Source organism: Alexandromys fortis, unplaced genomic scaffold, assembly GCF_014885135.2.
Source record: "Alexandromys fortis isolate MF-2015 unplaced genomic scaffold, M_Fortis_MF-2015_v1.1 scaffold_334, whole genome shotgun sequence".
Taxonomy (NCBI): domain Eukaryota; kingdom Metazoa; phylum Chordata; class Mammalia; order Rodentia; family Cricetidae; genus Alexandromys; species Alexandromys fortis.
Genome location: NW_026068274.1, coordinates 354,508 through 374,376, shown reverse-complemented (window position 1 = coordinate 374,376; position 19,869 = coordinate 354,508). Strand labels below are relative to the sequence as shown.

Genomic DNA, 19,869 nt, shown 5'->3' with positions numbered 1-19,869 from the left:
TAAATGGCGTATAAAATTTGGGAGGTCAGGAATGAGGGACAAACTGGGGGTTTCAGAATACTTCCTGACCATCAGGTAAGGAAACTGTTTCTGTGAGCAAGTGACTGTTATGCTCTTGCATCTGAGGAGAAAAAAACCTCCAGAACATAGCCAGGGGAATGGATATAGTGGTCAGGTCAAACTAAGCAGGAGTCGCTAAAACCCTAGAGTAGCCTCAGATCTTCTTTGTACGGATCAGACTACTCAGTGAAAATGCTGAGGAGATTAACGTGGAGACCTTGCTGTCCAAGATTACAGGAGGCTCAGTGCCTCTAGGTGCTGGGGACAAAGAATGGGTCTCCTTACTTAGTTAAAATTCAATCTTCAGAGCAAGGTGGAATGTAGCTTATTCAGCAAAGAGCTCTGACCACGACAAGAATAAAGAGGAGACAGCTGGGCTAGGGAAGGTGATCAGATATGGGGCAAATTCCAAATTAGATTATAGACAATAGGGTGGAGAGAACACAGTCATACCTACTGATAGTTGGGGAATGGGGGAAGAGAGGAGGAGTCCAGTTCATGTAACTTGGGAGGGTATCCTGGAAACCTTTGACTACTAAGAAGATTATTCACTGAGGCTCAAAGGGGCAGATGAGAAAGTTGCAGGTGAATAAGATTACAAATATGAAGAGTCACTGAGATTCGATAGTTTTTATTTTGTCTCTTGAAACAATTCCCCTTTTATTCACACAGGTCAGCCCAAATCTTCTCCCAAAATCACGGTGTTTCCACCTTCACCTGAGGAGCTCCAGACAAACAAAGCCACACTGGTGTGTCTGATCAACGACTTCTCCCCACGTACTGTAACAGTGGCTTGGGCGGCAGATGGTGTGCCTATCACCCAGGGTGTGCAGACTACAAAATCCACCAAAGAAAACAAAAACTACATGGCCAGCAGCTATCTAAGTTTGACAGCAGACCAGTGGAGATCTTACAAGAGCGTTTCCTGCAAAGTTACTCATGAAGGGAGTCTTGTGGAGAAGAGTTTGTCCCCTGCACAATGTAGCTAGGAGCCCAGACTTCTCCTGAGCCTGGGAAGTGTGGAGCTAGGAGACTCAGAATGGGGTCTCTTCTCTATACTAGGGAATCCAGGCTTCTCTTTTACCCACTGAATATTCAATAAAATATCATTAGTTAATCAGAGGTACTGCCTTGTCCATTTGTTCTCATTATATATTCAATTTTGAATCATTGAACCTGCAATGTGGGGAGGTGGGATCAGGTTTCCTGTGAGAAATTAGTTTTCCTTGGAAACATTCAGAGGGTATCACCCTAAAAGTGACATTTCCCTTGCTCTGCATTATTGTCTGATCCCTGGTATGCAGGGACACTCATTTAGAATACAGCTCAGGTAAACTATCATGTTTCAGGCTAAACAATTAATATATAGGAAGTCCTCAAATATATGAAATCTTACAATGAACCTAGTAAATTTTATTATACAATTCAAAACATTGATGTTAATGGCCCTCTATATTTGGGCATGAGGTGGGATAATCACTCAAGCAAAATAACAGCATCAAATGAGAAATGATGGATCCAAAATGATCCCAGAAGGGTGCCAAATAATGTTTCAAAGGAAGTGATTTCAGAGTCAAATTCTAGAACTACTCAACGCCATGTCAGGTGAGGTCAAGGAAGACAGAGTGAGACCTAAGATTTAAACTTATGTCAGTTCCTTGGGTAGACTTAGGTCTTTACTGGACCAAATCCTCTCATGTGCATAAGCACACCAGTGTGTACTTCAGTTTAGTATCAACCACAATCTTTGAAATTGGCCGTCAGCCTTCAGTGGTCCAGCATCTGTCCATGTCAGTAAATATTTACTGTGTTTGAGACATAGGGACTCTATAGCTCATAATCTGTATAAACCCTGACTACATCCAGAACTTTGGTGGATCAGACAGTCCAGCATGACAGTCTTCATAGCTAGAAATATTCTTCAACAATGAAGCAGAGTGACAGGTGACAACATAAAGCTTAATCACAGGTCGCCAAATACCTGTTTCTGAACTAGGAAGAACCTGTGGGATTTGTGCCACATGGCACTTTTCATTGCTATGGCATGATAAAGTCTGTGCCCAATAGTTGGAAGTGAAGATCCTGGGTACTCTCACAGAAATATTCCTTGGTGGAGACAGTGCCAACACTCATCCAGACACAGATATTGTTCAGAGACTCACTTCCTCATCCTTTGTTCAAGATTTCACTGACAAATTTGAACACAAAAATTAGGAAACTCAGATATAGTAATCTTCCCATATCCCCATCAAATAGCCTGTAACAATCCTTACACGTGGATTTTGATAAGACTCCTTCCATATATCATGTTATGAAAGCACATTCCAGAAGTTGTATCTTATCAGCTATGATAATATTTCTGGGTTTACAAAGAGAAAGTACAGATATCATATCAAACTTCAAAAGAAGTTATTGATTATTTCTTCATGTCATATAATAGTCAAGTTGTCATTAAATGACTACATGACATGACCCTACAGTGTTTAGTAATGCATTATTGGTAAAGATTTCACCACATGAAGGAAGATGAGATGTGTATGAAGCCGATGGTTGCGCGTGTTCTCCACCTGTTGTATTCTGCAGGGCCCCAGACCCCTCTCTTCATTTTTTGCCAGGCAGAAGGTGCAGTGACTGAGTCAATGGTCCCAAGACTTTGCATAGACTTCATGCTTGCTTCCTTGAGCTGTCACCAAGGGATCCTCTCTTTAATTCTTACCCTGTAAAGAGCTTCTTTTAAAAAGGGTGTGGAAAATTTATGGATGACTTTCTGGCAAGGATATCTCAGAAGACAAATGGGGTCATGGGAAGAAAGATCATCACATGCCCAGAATCATCAAGGACTACATACATCACAGCTGAAAGTATAGGATAAGGTGCATGGAGGGTTTTTGCATGAGTGTATATCACAGTGTTGGGTGTTCGGCGGAGGCACCAAATTGACTGTCCTAGGTAAGTCACTTTTTTTCTTCTGTTACTGTAATCTTCAAGGTTTGAGATGATTTTTGCAGTGGACTATTTCTCATTCTCTATTCTACTTCATGCTTCAGCTTCTCTCTAGGAACATAATCTCTTTCTTCTCTAGATTCTGTGCCTCACCTCAAATGGTTCCCTGTGACCTTTCATGTCTAATCTCGTAGGCAGGGGGCCAAAAAATATAAATTCTCAAGGTCTGTCTTTCATTCTGGTGCAGTATCCACTGCTCTGATAAGTACTTCAATGTGCCACTATCTATGAGTGTGTGTGTCTTTCTGGTAGAATTTGTGAGGAGTAAAGTAAATTGTTATCTTATTGAGAAGGAAGAACAGAGAACAGAAGCAGAGAGAGAGAGAGAGAGAGAGAGAGAGAGAGAGAGAGAGAGAGAGAGAGAGTTGAATTAGGAGACTGTAGAACACTCAACAATGAGGCTGGTAAATAACTTGTCAGAGTTCAGATAAACTAGCCATTAGAACTCAGGATCCAGTTTATAAGACAGGCAGGAGATAGAAAGGATTCCAAATCTTCCAGGAAAGTAATGAACAGAGCAGTAACCTATCTAGAACTCAGGAAATTTAGTATGAAGAAAGGGAAGGGATCTCAGGACACAGAAAGTCAGGAGAGAGAGACTGAATATGTGACTAGAAAGTTGTGTTCCTGGGTCTCTCTAAGACACTGCTTAGAAAACAGAGCAACTGTATTCATGTAGATCTGGTATTGATGTATAAAAATAAAACACCACATCCAGAAAGGGGAATATTCTCTCATTCTGCAGAATTAGATACAGTTCAAGCAGATACATACTTTGCTGAGCAGAAATCACAGACCCAGGGGCCATGATTTGGATGAAAATAAATGCCTAACTATAAAGTTTAGTCTGAGCAGAGGTTTTCCATCAGAACTGTCCTCAGAGTGGGACAGATGGACGGTAGACATCTTTAAAAAGCAGAGAGGATACAAGGTCAAGGACATAAAGGTTAGGTGTCTGTGTTGAAGGTCAGAATCCAGTGAAGTGTGGCACAAATGTGGAGTACTTAATTCCTAGGTACACAGGGAGTATATGAAAGAAATGTATACCCCACTTTCTGTATTCCATTCAAATATAGTCATTAAACTTGGGACATGCTAACACTACCTCTAGGATTTCTATTGGGAAACCAAGATTTCTTCTGAATTTCTCTTTCTTCACCCTGCAGGTCAGCCCATATCTCAACCTTCAGTCACCTTGTTTCCACCTTCTCCTGAGGAGCTCAAGACCAGCAAGGCCACACTGGTGTGTATGATCAATGACTTTTACCCTGGTGATTTGGCAGTGACCTGGAAAGCAGATGGTACAACTATCACCCAGGGTGTGGAGACAAGTAAACCTTCCAAACAGGGCAACAAGTACTTGGCTACCAGCTTCTTGACTTTGACAGAAGATGCATGGAAATCTAAAAACAAAGTCAGCTGTGAGGTCACTCATGAAAGGATAAAAGTAGAGAAGAGTTTGTCCCCTACAATGTGTTCCTAGGCCTTCCAATATTCATCTTACCCATAGAAACTGGGATTAGAATAATGAACAAATACTGCTCTTGCCTATCATAGCCCTTCTCCCTGCTCCTGAAATGCAAAATAAAATATCTGTTCTCAACCTGTAATTCTACTGTACTCATTTGTTTTAGTGTACATTTCACTGGTATTCACAGTAGTGTGGGAATTTGCTGGAACCCCTTGATTTGTAACTGGGGTGATATCCTGCATAATCACCCTAGGGAGTACCTGCTCCATGCAGGCACAATTTCCCACCTCTCCTCTGGACCTTTGATCATACCATGAATTTTACAGTGTGAGTGTAATAGATTTCCCTAATTTCACTCTTTAATAGCCCTAATCCTATGTTAAATCCCTTTCTAAAAATCTACTGGTGCCTAACCATCTTCCTTAAAATTATAATTTGGAGTCTGGGACAGTTCTATTATATGCTATCTTAGTTTCTATTACTCAAGTCAAAATGAATAGATAGTATTAGGAAATTGAAAGTTTATTACAATCTGTACAAAGAAGTAAAATCAGGCTAAAGATAATGCATGTGAGGTGTTCATGAAGGTTACAGTATGGTTGTAGTCAGCCTTGATAGGTATATGAACTAAAAGAAACAAGACATGATATCCAGCCCAAATGCTGTCAGAGGCATTCAGTGCTGGATATGAGAAACTTTGACATGTTTCCACTTCAGAACTAGATTTTGGGATTTGCCATTCATCAGGGCTGAAGGTTCCAAGTATGACTAAATATCTGGGTACCATACAGAGAACAAGACTTTCCTAGAATCCCAATTGGTTTCTAAAGAAAGCAAGGAGAAGAGGGGAGGGAGCCCTTAGAGATGAATGGATATGGAGATAAGGAGGATCTTGGAGGGCATGAAGGAGGAGTAACTGTGATCAGAATGTTGCATGTGTTTTCAAAAAATTAAAAGAATATCAAATCAGGTTAGGGATAGAGCATGAGTAAAGTTGTTAAGGATTGGAGCCTGGACATGGTCTTTGTGAGTATAAACCTTGTAAAAAGTCAATTTAGGAATGACCCCAAAATTAGCACTCCTGAGGAACTCTGATTGACTAATAGAAAATGTTTCAAAGTTGAATTCATGAGTATACTCAAGTCATGCAAAGACAAAGTGAGGTGAGTGTGGTTTGAGAATTGTCAGCAAGAGCAGGTGTTCAGGAAGTCTCAGCTGGGCTACATGCTTCTCCATAACCCTGTCCTTTCATGTTTAATTTAATCTAGTGTGGGCATCAGATTGATGTCATGCATAATTCTTAGCACAAGTCTGCCTTCCTTGGTTTATTATTATTCAGCTTGGTTAGACCATCCTGATCAGGTCCCTTGTACAACATCGTCTAGTTCTCACAAGGGACATGGCAGTTGTCTACACCAGAGCTCCTTGGTCAACCTATCAATTCAGTGACATAGTTAGAAAATCAGAAGACATGCTCAATAATGGAACAGCATGACAGAGAAGGGGAAAGTAAGGTTTGATTCTGGTTACAACAATCCAAATTCCAACCTCTGAGACAAAAATATTTCAAAACTTATATATTACAAAAAAACAAAAAAAGAAATATATGAAAAGTTTTTTATATAATCGCATAAATGTAAGAATAGATTGTCCATTTTAATCATTTCAAAGGCTACAAAAATTACATATGTAGTTACCACTAGAACATTAAACCTGATCACCCTTTCATTATTTGGGCTTGGACCCTGGGCCTTACATATGGTAAGTCAGTGTTTTATCTCTGGGTTTCATCTTCACCTGTATGCTTTACTTTTAATTTTAGAAAGTATTTTGGTATAGTAAGGAGGATGCTAGTTAGTTCCCAGGTACTTAGCCCTGAAATAATCACACAGAAACTCTATTAATTAAATCACTGCTCGCCCCATTAACTCTAGCTTTTTATTGGCTAACTCTTACATATTAATTTAAGCCATTTCTATTAATCTGTGTATCACCACATGGCTATGGCTTGCCAGCTAATGTTCCATTGTCTATTTCCAGTGGGGCTATATGGCTTCTCTCTGACTCAGCTTCCTTTCTCCCAGCATCCCATTTAGTTTTCCCCGCCTACCTAAGTTCTGCCACGCTACAAGTCCAAAGCAGTTTTTTTATTCATTAATGGCAATCACAACATACAGAGAAGAATCCCACATCATTTTGGTACATTGCTTAAGATGGACTTGAACTCCTATTTCAGCCTTAGCTTCTAATGAATCTGGAGTACATGTATGCAATGCCATACTCAGTTGTGACTTTCTCTTGAGAATTACACATTAACATCTTGAGCATACGCTACTGTCCTTTTCTTAGTAAGTCCCAACTTTATTTAATTCTGCCTAGCCTTTAATTCTTTTTCTGCTTGGTGAATCAAGATAGCAGTTACTTCTGAGAAGAGGTCTCTGAAAAAAACTCCCCAGTACATAAGGTCAGAAATACCAAAGTGCAATGCCAGTGACATCTGAACTGTTGTCCAGGTTCTTGATGTTTCACCCAAACCCAGGCTCCATTCGTCACAGCAAGATGTGTTCCTATGTCTCAGTAGAAACCATCTGTAAAGACCTACAATCAAAGAGCCTTTGTTTCGCCTAAGTAAGATGTCTATAAAAATGGTTCTAAATCTGCTCAGTTCCCATAGAATACAAACTAGCTTTAAACAGTGTTGTAATGAGTGGAAGTTTCCTTTAATGATGGTCTTGATTTTAAGGGACCTGACAAACTCTAGAGAGTCTGGTTCACCTTTAAAAATGTACTTTTCTAGGTTCAAGTCTCTTGCCAACCCTAAGGTGGCTCCCTTAACTAAGATATGTGCTTCCCTGCTCCCCTATCCAACCTTCCTTTATCCCAATCTTCCTGTTTCCCCAAGTTCCCCCAATCCTCCCCTTCTCACTTTTCTCTCCCCGCTCCCAGGAGCCCAAGGCGACGTCCCCAGTTAGTCCCTTGGGAAGCGGAGGATAGGGAACCTGAAATGACCCTATCCCATAGCAATACTGACGAATATCTTTCATATCACCATAGAACCTTCATCTGTTGATGGATGGAGATAGAGACAGAGACCCACACTGGAGCACTGGACTGAGCTCCCAAGGTTCCAATGAGGAGCAGATGGAGGGAGAACACGAGCAAGGATGTCAGGACCACGGGGGGTGCACCCACCCACTGAGACAGTGGGGCTGATCTATTGGGAGCTCACCAAGGCCAGCTGGACTGTGACTGAAAAAGCATGGGATAAAACCGGACTCTCTGATCATGGCGAACAATGAGGACTGATGAGAAGCCAAGGTCAATGGCAAGGGGTTTTGATCCTACTTCATGTTCCGGCTTGGTGGGAGCCTAGCCAGTTTGGATGTTCACCTTCCTAGACATGGACGGAGGGGGGAGGACCTTGGACTTTCCACAGGGCAGGGAACCATGACTGCTCTTTGGATTGGAGAGGGAGAGGGAGAGGAGTGGGGGAAGGGGGAGGGAAATGGGAGGCTGGGAGGAGGCGGAAACTTTTTTTTCTTATTCTCAATAAAAAAATATAAAAAAAAAAGAAAAAAAATGTACTTTTCTTTCCCTGGATTCCTATACCCTAACAGTCCCTAGATGTTGTCATGGGGTTCAGCTTGGTTGCTCTTATTTTCTGAGTCATAAAGACACAATTGTTCCCTTTCTTCTCTTTAGGATTTTCATTTTGGAACCTAAGTATGCTTTAATATCCTCAACTAATGATTTGGACATGTTAGTCTTTTTCTTCCCTGCCACAATGTGGGTGACCTCTGTGCCAGCTTACCTCTTCCTTTCTCCTACGTTGGGTAGCTTCAAGATGTGCAGATGATTGTGCTAGAATTTTCCTTTTAAACTCTAGTAAGTTGTTCTCAATCTTCTGTTTGTGCCTGTTCTTAAATTCTTAAATAATGAGACTAAAAACCCTAAGAGGGTAAAACAATCTCCCATTGTCATATGGCTCTGCTGGGACACCTCAATATTTCTGGTAATGTAACAATATTTTCTGTATTCTTCAATCAGAACAGAAAATGGACCCATAAATACCCCTCTAGGTAGCATCAATGTCTTTCCTAACAATGCTTCTACAAAGTCCCTAACAACCAGATAATTCTAAAAATTGCACGTAAGATGTCTGTGAGGTGATCTAGGAAAATTCCACTCCTTAGGGACACAAGCACAGGAACATGATTCACAGTTACCTGGTCAGAGTCACTGAGGGGCCTGAAAAGTCACATTGTCACTGAAGAATATAAACCTATTTCTTCTTCTAGGAATTCCACAGAAGTCCTCTGTAGAACAACCTAAGACCAGAGACCTTTAAGCAATATGACCTAAGCTCTTTATTTTTTGGATATTCTCAATTTATTCCTGATGTCCTGGCACTACCTATTTCCCCCTGATAGTGTGCCTCACACATATCTGTGATGTGTCTTATATTGACAGTCCTCCTGTTTTTATCTCTTTAGTGCTCAGATTAAAAGACAGAAAAAAAAATATGGCTCAAGAACCCTGGCCACTGACTGAGGAAAGGCCAATGTCCACAAGCCCTAAGCATATGCCTTCATCTGTGTAGAAAACAAAAGAAATACATAGGCAAGTCCCCAACAAGCTCAGAAATTCTGTAGGCCTGAGACACTCAAGAGAAGGGATCATGTGGAAGCATCCAAACAGGTGAGCCTGTCCTTAGGTAGACAAAGTCTTCAGATGGAGCAATCCCAGAGCAGATTCAGAGGTTAATATGTCTTTCCTGAGAACCTGTTATGTACCAAGTCTACAGCAACTATGGGCCAAGCAGGGGTCATCAATCTTAGAGTTAAGAAACCTTAGAAAATAATAATAATAATAATAACAATAATAATAATAAACCTTAGAGAGAAATAAATAAATGTAAGAGATAAATGCATAATGTCATGTAGGACACAGGTAATCATTTTGTGGATAAAAAAATTGTATGTGTAAAGACTGTAATAAAAAATACCAACTAGGGCTTCTCAAGGGTTAACATTCCAATAGCCAAAAGCAAGCAGGAGCTAAAGAGCCCCACTCTTCTTACCTATGCTTAGCCTCATTTTGTTTCCTGTTCAGATGAAATGATATAATAGACATTCATTCCCTCTATAAAATGGGGAGAAGATAAGATAAAAAACAATGAGATTCTCATTATTATCCCAGACACAGAACTCCCAGATTCCGCATTGTTCTCATCTTTATTATAGTTGGTTCAACTTCTTAAGAAAAAAGGTCTTAAGGCACTGTTGTATTTTATCCACAGAGACCTTCATCTAGTTCTTGTCTGTCTCACCACCCAGGAATTTTTATAAGCTTCATGTATATGATTTTAGTTATATGCCCAGCCACCAAAATAGGATCCCTAAGGAAGGGTCAAAACCTATGAGAACAGAGGATTCTTTTTTTAAGTGTTAATGAGCTACTATCTCAACATTCTACCTAAGGCCTGAGAAAAGGTGCTGAGGGCAAAAAGTGGTTTAGTGCAGAGTCATGAACCCATTTTCCAGCTGGAACTGTAACCAGGGCCCTGTCTTAACTTACCCCACAGAGATGAAAGCACCTGATGCTAGGCCTGGGCCCAGGTGGAGTTTCTGAGCTAATTTTGGCCTCTGAGATTCTTAGTTTCATTAGGCCAGCTTCACTGAATCAGGCCTACAGGGACCACAGATGGTGTCGAAGGGTTGGTTCCTGTCCAGCTGAGGTTTCAGCAGCACAAGAACAACAACCAAACATGTAACCAGCAAAGTATCCATTATCCATGGCTCATCTTTTCTTTCCTGCAGGATATCACTCCAGCTGTGTGATAAGTGCCTCCGCTTTACTCTCTACTGAACATGCTGACCCAGAAATCTGCAGAAGTTTTGTGCTCAATCTATCTATGGACATGATCTAGTGTCCCCAACTAGTGCTCACACGTATTTCATTCAAGTTCCATTCTGGAAAAATCCTATGCTCTAGAAGCTTTCACTATAGGATAAACGTACAATGTGAATGATATACTGTAGGTCATATGTGATGGAAGCAACAATCTAGAGCAGGGCCCAGAGCTTTACCCTAAGACTACAAAGCAAAAGGATACAGGACATCTTGAATGATTGGCATGAACAGAGGAGTACAGAGTGACTAACATGCGCCTTCTTGATCTGCAGCTAAAGCAGTGCATTCAGAATAATTGGATCATTCTGGTTACTTCCCACACTTTCACCTGTCTCTCACCATTCTTGGCCTACCATGCTGTTCTCCATACAGGAAGTACCTAAACACTGTACTATGGCTGTGTGGTACTTAGAAGTAGGCCATACATGGTATAGGAAAGAGAGGAGACTGGAGATCTCCTCTCCTATCCCTACAATGAAAGATAATTCAACACAGGCAGTTAAAATCTGCACAGAGGGACTGAGCAGGTACTATTTGAGGCAGGCCCAGGGAAGAAGTCAATTTAAGAGGCTTGGCTGCTGATAAGGGGCTAGACCTGGAATATGACTTCTAGTTTGGGACAAGCACCTGAGGGTCACAAAGTTTACATCCTCAGAGACTGGTGGTTGCAAAGTCTAAAGGTTAAGACCTGGAGTAGAGGCCATAAATAACTTCACTCTGACGGTATATACCATATCAAAAGGCATCCGTTTCCTAAGTGTTATTGTTTTTAAGCCATTTAAAAAACACAAGGACACTAGAAATCAAAACAAACATTCAGAAATTCTGTAAAGTCAAAACCTAGGAACTTTATCCCAATGAAGAGAAATCCCTAGAATAAGTAGGTGTTCCTACCTATCTTCCAGCCCAGGGACTTTCATCATGAACAGGAAAATGTATACATCAGAGTAAGACTACCCTCTTCCAGGGAATGGTCACTGTCACACAGAAGGATTTTTACCCGTCATTCCAAAGCATAACCCCACTTTAGAGGTGCATAAGTTAACCAGCTAAGACACAAGACATTGATGAGAAACTGAACTGCAGGCACTATGGTCAGCCATTCACCAAAAGCTGAGTGGTGAGAGACAGCAGCAAAGAGTCTAGGAAAGTCCAGATATCTCTTCTTTCTGAGGAAGACTCCAATTAACACACAGGGATGACTGCTACCTGCTCAGTTTTCAAGAGTCCTTCACCCTGAACAAATAACTTCCCCTCTTTGGACCTCAGTTTCCCTGTTTGTACTAGGGTGTGATTATCTCCTTGACAGTGTGGACTTGGAGATTAATAGAGAAGATGACTAGAGTCTCTGCCCAATGAAAATCCTCACTACTATAGAGTATTCCTACCATCAATAGTATCAAGTACTATCAGTAGTATCCAGCTACTATTATCATCTCCTGAGATCTTACACAAGTCTACCTTGTTTGTTTTTGTGTTTTTGTTGTGGCCCTAGATTCTTTTCACTGGAGCTTCAACATTGTCATCTGCCCAATAAGCAATTGAATGTAAATCCATAAATATAAATTATCTAGGAAACAATAGATTTTCTGTATGATGGAGTTGACCAGGAAAATAGGTCCCGAATTTGGGAAAACAGAAATGCCTAAGTGTGTAATATGGTACGAAAGCAGTATAAGCTCTGAGTGGGGTGGGGAAGGATGGACCTAGTTGCTTTACTAAGCCCACTATGACTGCAGCTGGCCACCCTTGAGAATCCACAAGCTAAAATTAGCCCTGTGTTGACTGAAACAAGAACTCATAGTCTCAGAAAAAGAGAAATAATGAGAAGTGAAACAAAGTTCATGACCAGCAAGGCATGACAAACAGCATCAGAGGAGCAAGAGCCAGTTTTGTGAATAGAGATGAGTGGTTGTGTACTTCACAGTTATGCGCAACAGAGGCCATCTCACACCTCTTTCCTACTTTCAGTCAGATTCTTAGGGCTTGATGCTATCCCCGAGCTGCCTCTGCACATTGAAGCTCAGCCTTGAATACTAGAACCCTAAAGGAACATGGCTCAAAGAACTTCATAATCAGGCAGTGGTCGTCTGTGGGTTATATGAAAACTAAAAAGTGGTAAACTTAAGTATAACTCTAGAGTCAGAGCCCAAGTCTCTGGCTGGAACAGAAATGGCTGATTGAATGAGCAATCACAGGAAGTGTCACTTCTTCAGACTCTGTGGTTAAGAGCTCATGATCCACCCAATCCAGCTGTTCAGCCATCCTGACTTTGCACCTTACATCTACAAGGTGGTAAACACCCTGCCTGGGACAGAAATGCTGTCTTTATCAATTAATCATGAAGCTATCACAGGATTAGCACATGGAAACACATGAACAAGTACATTTGAAGAGGGAACTGGAATAGATGCCTAGTATATATGTGGTGCCAATGTGTTTGAAGAAGTACTCTGACAGGTGCCAACAGAAGGGAATAGTATCTCACAGACCCAGGACAAGAAGACCTCACTGTTGCTTCAAGACATGATTTCTTATATAGAATAGTCTGAGAGATCCACACCAACATGCTCTCAAAGTGTTTTCCAGTAGAAATTTGACCCTTTATGCTTTCCCATATTTTGTGATTTTTCAGTGAATGACTACAGGCATTATAAATATGGAACAAATGAATGGGCAGATGTAAGAAACAAGATTCTCTACAAATTCTGCCTGAGATGACCGTAAAATATATTTAACATCATATACCAAGTATTATTTCAAAGATATCCAAAGATGTGAGCAGAGAATATTGAGAGAAGATTGTAACTACAACCATTGCAGGCTGTAGGCAATAGGGTTGTCTGAAATGGGATATCTAAATTAGCTTGGTCTGCATTACAAGATTCATCTTGCACACACATATAAATACATGAATGAAAATGTGACTATGGGTATATGTATGTCTGTTGAAATCTATGCTTATTGTCTATATGTATAGGAATTCACTTGTGGGGACAGTAATACTTTTGCTTGCTCATCTGAGTTTTCTTTTGTAACAATGACCAAATATTTATTTTTAATTATAAAAAGTGTTGTGGAATTCCTATGGATTGAGCTAGAAACAATGTTTCAGAGAGATAAACCAGACCCAGAAATACTAGCATCACATCTTTTTGCAAATTGTGTGTTATCTCATGTGTGGTTGTTAATATATGTGTGTGTTATTTAGAGTACCCACAGAATTTAAGAAATTAGTAAAGGACCTTTGTTGGGGATCTTTCAGTGGAGGGGAATAGAATACAATTGTGTAAAGGGTTAAAATGGAATAATGAAATGGGAAGATTTAACTCAACTTTGGGGATAGGGAGGCAAGGAAGTTGAAGGAATAAGGGGAATTATAAAAACATTAATGACAACACACACATACATATATATTTATATTTATATACACACATACACACACAAATATATATATACAGAGGTGGGGGGAACAACACAGAGAGAAAGAGAGAGATTCAATGGAATTACACTACAACTTGATGTCAATCCCCATAGTAGACACCACAGGCTAAAATATCTAGCTCTAGGGATAGAAGACCTCTTCTGGAATTTGTGGCTAGTGACCCTGAAATATAGATGCATAGACTTTGAAACCTTACAGACTATCCTTGAACTCGATGATAAAGCCCTATTGCTAAATATACTGCATACTTTAATCTTACAACATGGGGAACTCAAGCTGGTACTTACCTGGAAACTCATCACTTACTGGATAGCTTTCATTGTTATGTTCATGCTACCAGAGAATCAACATAATCATCTGTCTAGTCTAGCTGTGAACTCCATTATCCGTGATAATAACTACCCTGGTAAAATACATCCACTGGTGCAGTAGTGGAACAAATGGCATGGGATTAGAAAATCATTTTCTGTCCATATTTAGACTCAGCAAAGTGCATCCTATTCCTTGCACTTTTATCCAGAACAAGAACCTGTGACCGGGCAAGTCACTGTCTCCAGTAAAGAAACTACTATTGCTACTCTGATAAACTTACCTAGTATTAAACCAACACCTAAATTATTTATACTTATATCCACAGGTTGATATATGCCTTGACCTTCATCAGAGAAGCTTCAGTTTGACAATTAACAGAAATTCATAACTGGTAGAGATGCACAGAATAATAGACTACAGAGATCTCTGACCCAAATGTGACATTTATTTCACACCCCTGAACCTAAGGATCAGGGATCATTGTAGTAGGGGTAGAAAGACTGTTAAAGCCAGAAGTGGTGGTTGGCTAGAAGGATAATGTTTGTTTATTGGCTTGTTTTTTTTTTTTTTTTTGAACCAAAAGTGCTGTTGTATGTATGAACTCATATTGGTGTGACAACATGTAGAAAACCTGTGCAAACTCCAGTCAGACAAAGTACCATCATGGCAGTATTAAAAGAATACAAAGTCCTGCTCCTTGCTGAGGAGCTACTGGTAACTGATAACTGTTGGCAAGTTTTCTTTTTGTTGTAATCCTGGTAGGTTAATCATGATCCAATGGATGGCTATACTCAAGATTATATAGACAACACTAATGAAATTTGGTGCATTAAAAATAAATAAAATTTACTGGATAAAGAATGAGGACTTCTCTGGAAGGAGTTGGGGATAAGTATGATGAAAATATAATATAAGAAATACTAAAATAATCAATAAAAATATTTTAAAAAGTAAAGATACCATTATCCACAGTGAATTAAATTAAAATTTTACTTAGGAACCTATCACCATAGTCCTCCCAAGATTATTTGAACTGAGGTATAACAATGTACAAGCATATGGTGTTCTGAGTATCTCCCCATTCTCGAAGAGAGGCCTACTCTGAACTGACAGGTTTTCCTTACTCTTACCTAGAATAGGTTTACCTGGGGTGAGCAGTTCCAGGCAGAGGACACGCTTTGTATAGATCAGAGAGGTAATGGGAAATCATCAACCTTTGTTCTGAACTTGTCTTTTATTCTTGTTACCAAAGAGGTTTTGATAGTAAATAGATGCTGAGAGAAAGAGGTAGCACCTAGCAGCAAAAACATGTTGACATAGTCTCCCAAGGGACCAGCCATGTGCTAGTTCAGGAACTGATGCTAACAGTAAACAAACAACAAACAGGGGCTGAAACAACAGGAAGTCAAGATTGTTACACAGGTGTGAGAGATCCTAATGGCCGAGGATCTTGCCTGTGATACTTCAGAAAGGGAATCACCAGCCTTAGGAGAGATTTGTCTTCTGTCCATAAAGCTTTCCTTGAAAGAGGTGTTGGTTAGCTCCAATGACCTCAAACTCCAGGCCCATTTGAAGGATCCAGACAAAGATGAGGCTCAGGAATACAGCTGTCAAACCAGACCAAGAAAATCAGATTGTTTGTTTTCTTACTTCCTCTAAGAGCAGGGATCACTGGTCTTAGTTTTCGTTTCAAGATAATAAAGTGCTCACTGTACAGAGCATGAGAAACACAGAAAGCACAAACAACAGAAAACATAAACATGCAGAGGATCCTTGGATTATTTTTCCACATGTTCCTTTGGCTGTAGTTATGAGTGATAACCAACTTCAAATGAGCAAATAAAATGTGTTTGAAAGGTGTAGAAAGTAGTGATAGTGCTGGTGATGGTTGCACAGCACCGTGAATGTACTGAATGTACCTGGGGTGTTCATGTAAGGATGGTAATGGGATGGGATGTAGATCCCTCCATTAGCCACTGAGGCTAAGCACACACAGGCCCTTGGAAGCCCCTGAGTTAATAGTCTCTTTCATCCTCTATTTACTTTTGCTTTTCTCTAAGAGAACTGTTTTTCTGCCTAGCCAGATTCTGAATTTCTTGGAGATTTGATTAGGCTGGGCATATTTACTGTCATTCAGTTCTTCTATGCACTTTCGTTGGCATCCATTCATGTAGCTACAGTGGTCATTTACAGTGCCAGTTACGGAAGTGTCAACAGCAGGACACCAAAGACACTGACTGAGGCTTAGTGTAAGTGTTTTTCTTTTAAAACATTTTAAATAATAGAGATTGCTTAATATGTTTCTGATTATAAAAAGCAGTGAAAGATTCTTTTTTGAAAAGAAGGAGGAGCTTAAGAGATGGCTCAGCAGCTAAGAGTTAAGGCTACTTTTCCATAGGTTCAATTTCCAACAACCAAATGGTGGCTCACAACCATCTATAATAAGATCTAGCATCCTTTTCTGGTGTGCAGGCATACCTGCAGGCAGAACATTGTATATGTAATAAATAAATACATCTTTAAAAAGAAGCAGGAAATTGTGCTACAAGGACATGTGCTCAACTACATTCATAGCAGCTTTGTCATTGCAAGAACCTGGAAACAACCTAAATGCTCCTTGACAAAGAATGGATAAGGAAAATGTGGTACATTTACACAATGGAGTACTACACAGCAATAAATAAATAAATAAATAGATAAATAAATAAATAAATAAATAAATAAATAACAAAATCTTGAATTTTGCAGGCAAAAGGATGGAGCTAGAAAACATTATTTTGAGTGAGGTAGCTCAGACCCAGAAATACAATTATCACATGTACTCACACTTAAGTGGATTTTAAACATAAAGCCAAGAAAAACAGCCTACAAATCACAATCTTAGAGAACCTAGACAACAATGAGAACCCTAAAAGAGACATACATTGATCTAATCTACATGGGAAGTAGAAACGACAGATCTCCTGAGTAAATTTTGGAGACCTTAGGAGAGGGTTGAAAGGAAGGGGATAGGCAGGGAGGGGAGCAGAGAAAAATGTAGAGCACAATAAAAATCAATAGAAGAAAAAAGAAGCAAGGAAAAAAGTATGAAGATGGAACATCCCTATACAACCTGGATAAAAAATGTTGCTGTATTCCTTTGCACAGCCTATTCCACATTCAGTGAGAACTCAGTAAACATCCACAGGTGTCATTCTGAGGTCCTTGAACTCCTCTCCCTAATTTATCCTTCACTTTGCCTTGCCTCTTTCTGTGTGAGTCTTGAGTTTGCTGTGTTACCATTGCCCAGGAGACAGGAAAAAGGACAGTACTTAATTAGAACCATTTGAATTCTAATTTATTATTAACCATATTTCTTCCCCTAGAAGGCAAAACACAGAAATTGGCATCATTGAAAGAATTTTGTGAGCTGGCCCAGAGTGTGGCTCACCATACCCAGTATCCCTCCACGGAAGAAAACTGATTTTCCCCCCTCCCAGCTGCTATCAATTGTAAAGAACTCTTGGTTAGAGGTGAACTTTGTGCTTCTTTCCACCTTCCCCTTTTCCAAACTGAAATTCTATCTGACTTGATTTGTCCAAGTCTTTTCTGTGCTGTAACAGTCTTTGTGAGTTCACATGAATCAGCCCCGTTCTGTCTGGAAGACACTGTTTCCTTCGTGCCCACTGAGTCTTATGATCTTTCCACCTCCTCTTCTAGATCCCTGACGGGAGGGATTTGATACAGATATGTCATTTAGGACTGACTTTTCTAAAGATTCTCCTTCCTGTGAGAGTGCCTGGATGGACAACAAAAGTCTGATCTTGTTCCTCCAAAGGATTGCCACTCATTTTTCAGATGGAAAGACATCTAGAAAGTACTTGATATCCTCATCATGGAAGATAAAATAAATCCCAGATAAAACCAACAATAGGGTGATAGAGTGGTTTTTCTAATGAATACAAAAACTGGTCATTTGGTAGTAAACTGATCAATCAAAGTAAGTGAATTGACACCAAAAACAGATGAAACCAACTATGTCCATCAGGAAACCATATAGTTATATAATCTGTAGTTAGTGTAGACAAATTAAAGATGCAAAATGGCTGCTGCTAGGACCTCTGCACAAAAGGCTGAGCTCATCAGAAGCTATCTGCAAGGTAACTATTCAACATTTGTTCTGTCTCCAGACTCACCTTTTTTTTTTAATCTTGTGTGCTTATGATGCCATTTGGGAAGAGAAAGGGCTGCTCAATTCCAACTGAAGGATATTATACACTCTATAGAAGTTTGTAGGTAGTGGACACTGCAAATTCCTTGGCATGTGACAATTACACACTGGGGCACAAGACAAGTGATGGTGAGACTTTAGAAGTAACTATTTGGAGACAAAGAACAAAAGAAGCTACTGAGTCTCAAAGACAATGTCACTCATTCTCATGCTTGACTGGTGTAAACTTGAGCTCTGCCTTTCTGCTTTTGACACAATAATATCAGTTTGTGGCTTATGGAATTTAGATGCAATTAGAAAAGAGACAAAGGGAAACAATATCCCTTCTAGCTCCCTTAGTAGGGCCAATTGTTTAGCAGTTACATGACTTTACCCATTCAGGGTACATTGCTGTAAAACCTTGTTCCTTTGAATTGCAACACTCCTTACAAATTGAAAAACTTGCCAAAAGGTGGAGCAAGGAGGCCCAGGAAGCTAGGGTGGTAAGAGAACAGAAACAAAGTCATATATCAGAGAAAATAGAAATTTTGAAGATTCTTGAGGTTCAAAAACCACTACTGTTAAAAGAAATAGAGTTGCTGAGGTGGATGATGACCAGCCAAACTGTGAAGTGGAGGAGTGGAGTGTATGTAGCTGCCTGCAGGCTGAACAGGGACCTCCAGGGTTGCAAATTTTCCAAAGTGGTCACCCATACTGTGCTGGGCTTTCTAGTAATGCAGCCACTTTTGAGTTTTTTCTGCTTCATTTAAGTGATATCCTCACCGATACCCCTGTTAGTTCCCCAATAAGAACTCATTTGTTCACCAAATAGGACATTGGAGCAGTAGTTACTTTGGTTAGTTATAGGATCCTTTTCTAATGTGAGTAGAACAAGATGTTACATCTCCCCAGGAAATGACTCTCACAACAGACACTCTAATCAATAATGTTAAGCTATGAATTATAGGCCCAAGCATACCAGAAATTATTCAAATACCAACATGATTGAAAATACTGGAAAAATTAAGTAAGGATTCACTAAGATAAACTATGTACAGTTTGTACTGCCTGTCCACATTTAGAGTGGTAGTAGATTGTTTTTGAGGTAACACAACAGATAAACACGTGGGAGATAACTGAAGATTCCTATGGGCAAAGAGACCACAAACTTCAGATGAAATGCAAAAGAGAACAAGGTCTTGAAAAATAAAGTTGCTAATTGTTCCAACAAACTCATTTCCACTGGTATCAAGGATTACCCACTGCCTTGCGTCATATGGCTGTGACACCCAAAGTGGGCTTAATTTGAGTCTTCAGGAAATAGTTTATGAGTGACCACTACAGACTGTTTAAACTAGGTGATACTGTAATATTGTAGACCAGGAACTCAGAGCTATATACACTTCATAGGATGGATTTAAAACTTTCCTAACATGTGGACCAGGAGATTTTGATCTTATAGTTCTATGTACTCCT

The 19,869-nt window shown here is 39.9% G+C and overlaps 2 gene segments (V, D, J or C); both read left to right on the top strand.

Annotated features, from left to right (window-relative positions):
* The window catches only part of LOC126494628 (immunoglobulin lambda variable 4-69-like), a 442,151-nt gene extending 440,969 nt beyond the window's left edge, over positions 1–1,182 (top strand). The window contains 1 exon segment of the V gene segment in view: positions 733–1,182. Within this exon segment, the coding sequence occupies positions 733–1,049 (317 nt within the window).
* Positions 1,183–1,658: 476 nt separating this feature from the next.
* On the top strand, positions 1,659–4,673 carry LOC126494622 (Ig lambda-1 chain C region-like). The segment is given in 3 exon segments: positions 1,659–1,685; positions 2,970–3,009; positions 4,230–4,673. Coding segments are annotated over 3 exon segments (384 nt in total).
* The last annotated feature ends 15,196 nt before the right edge of the window (positions 4,674–19,869 follow it).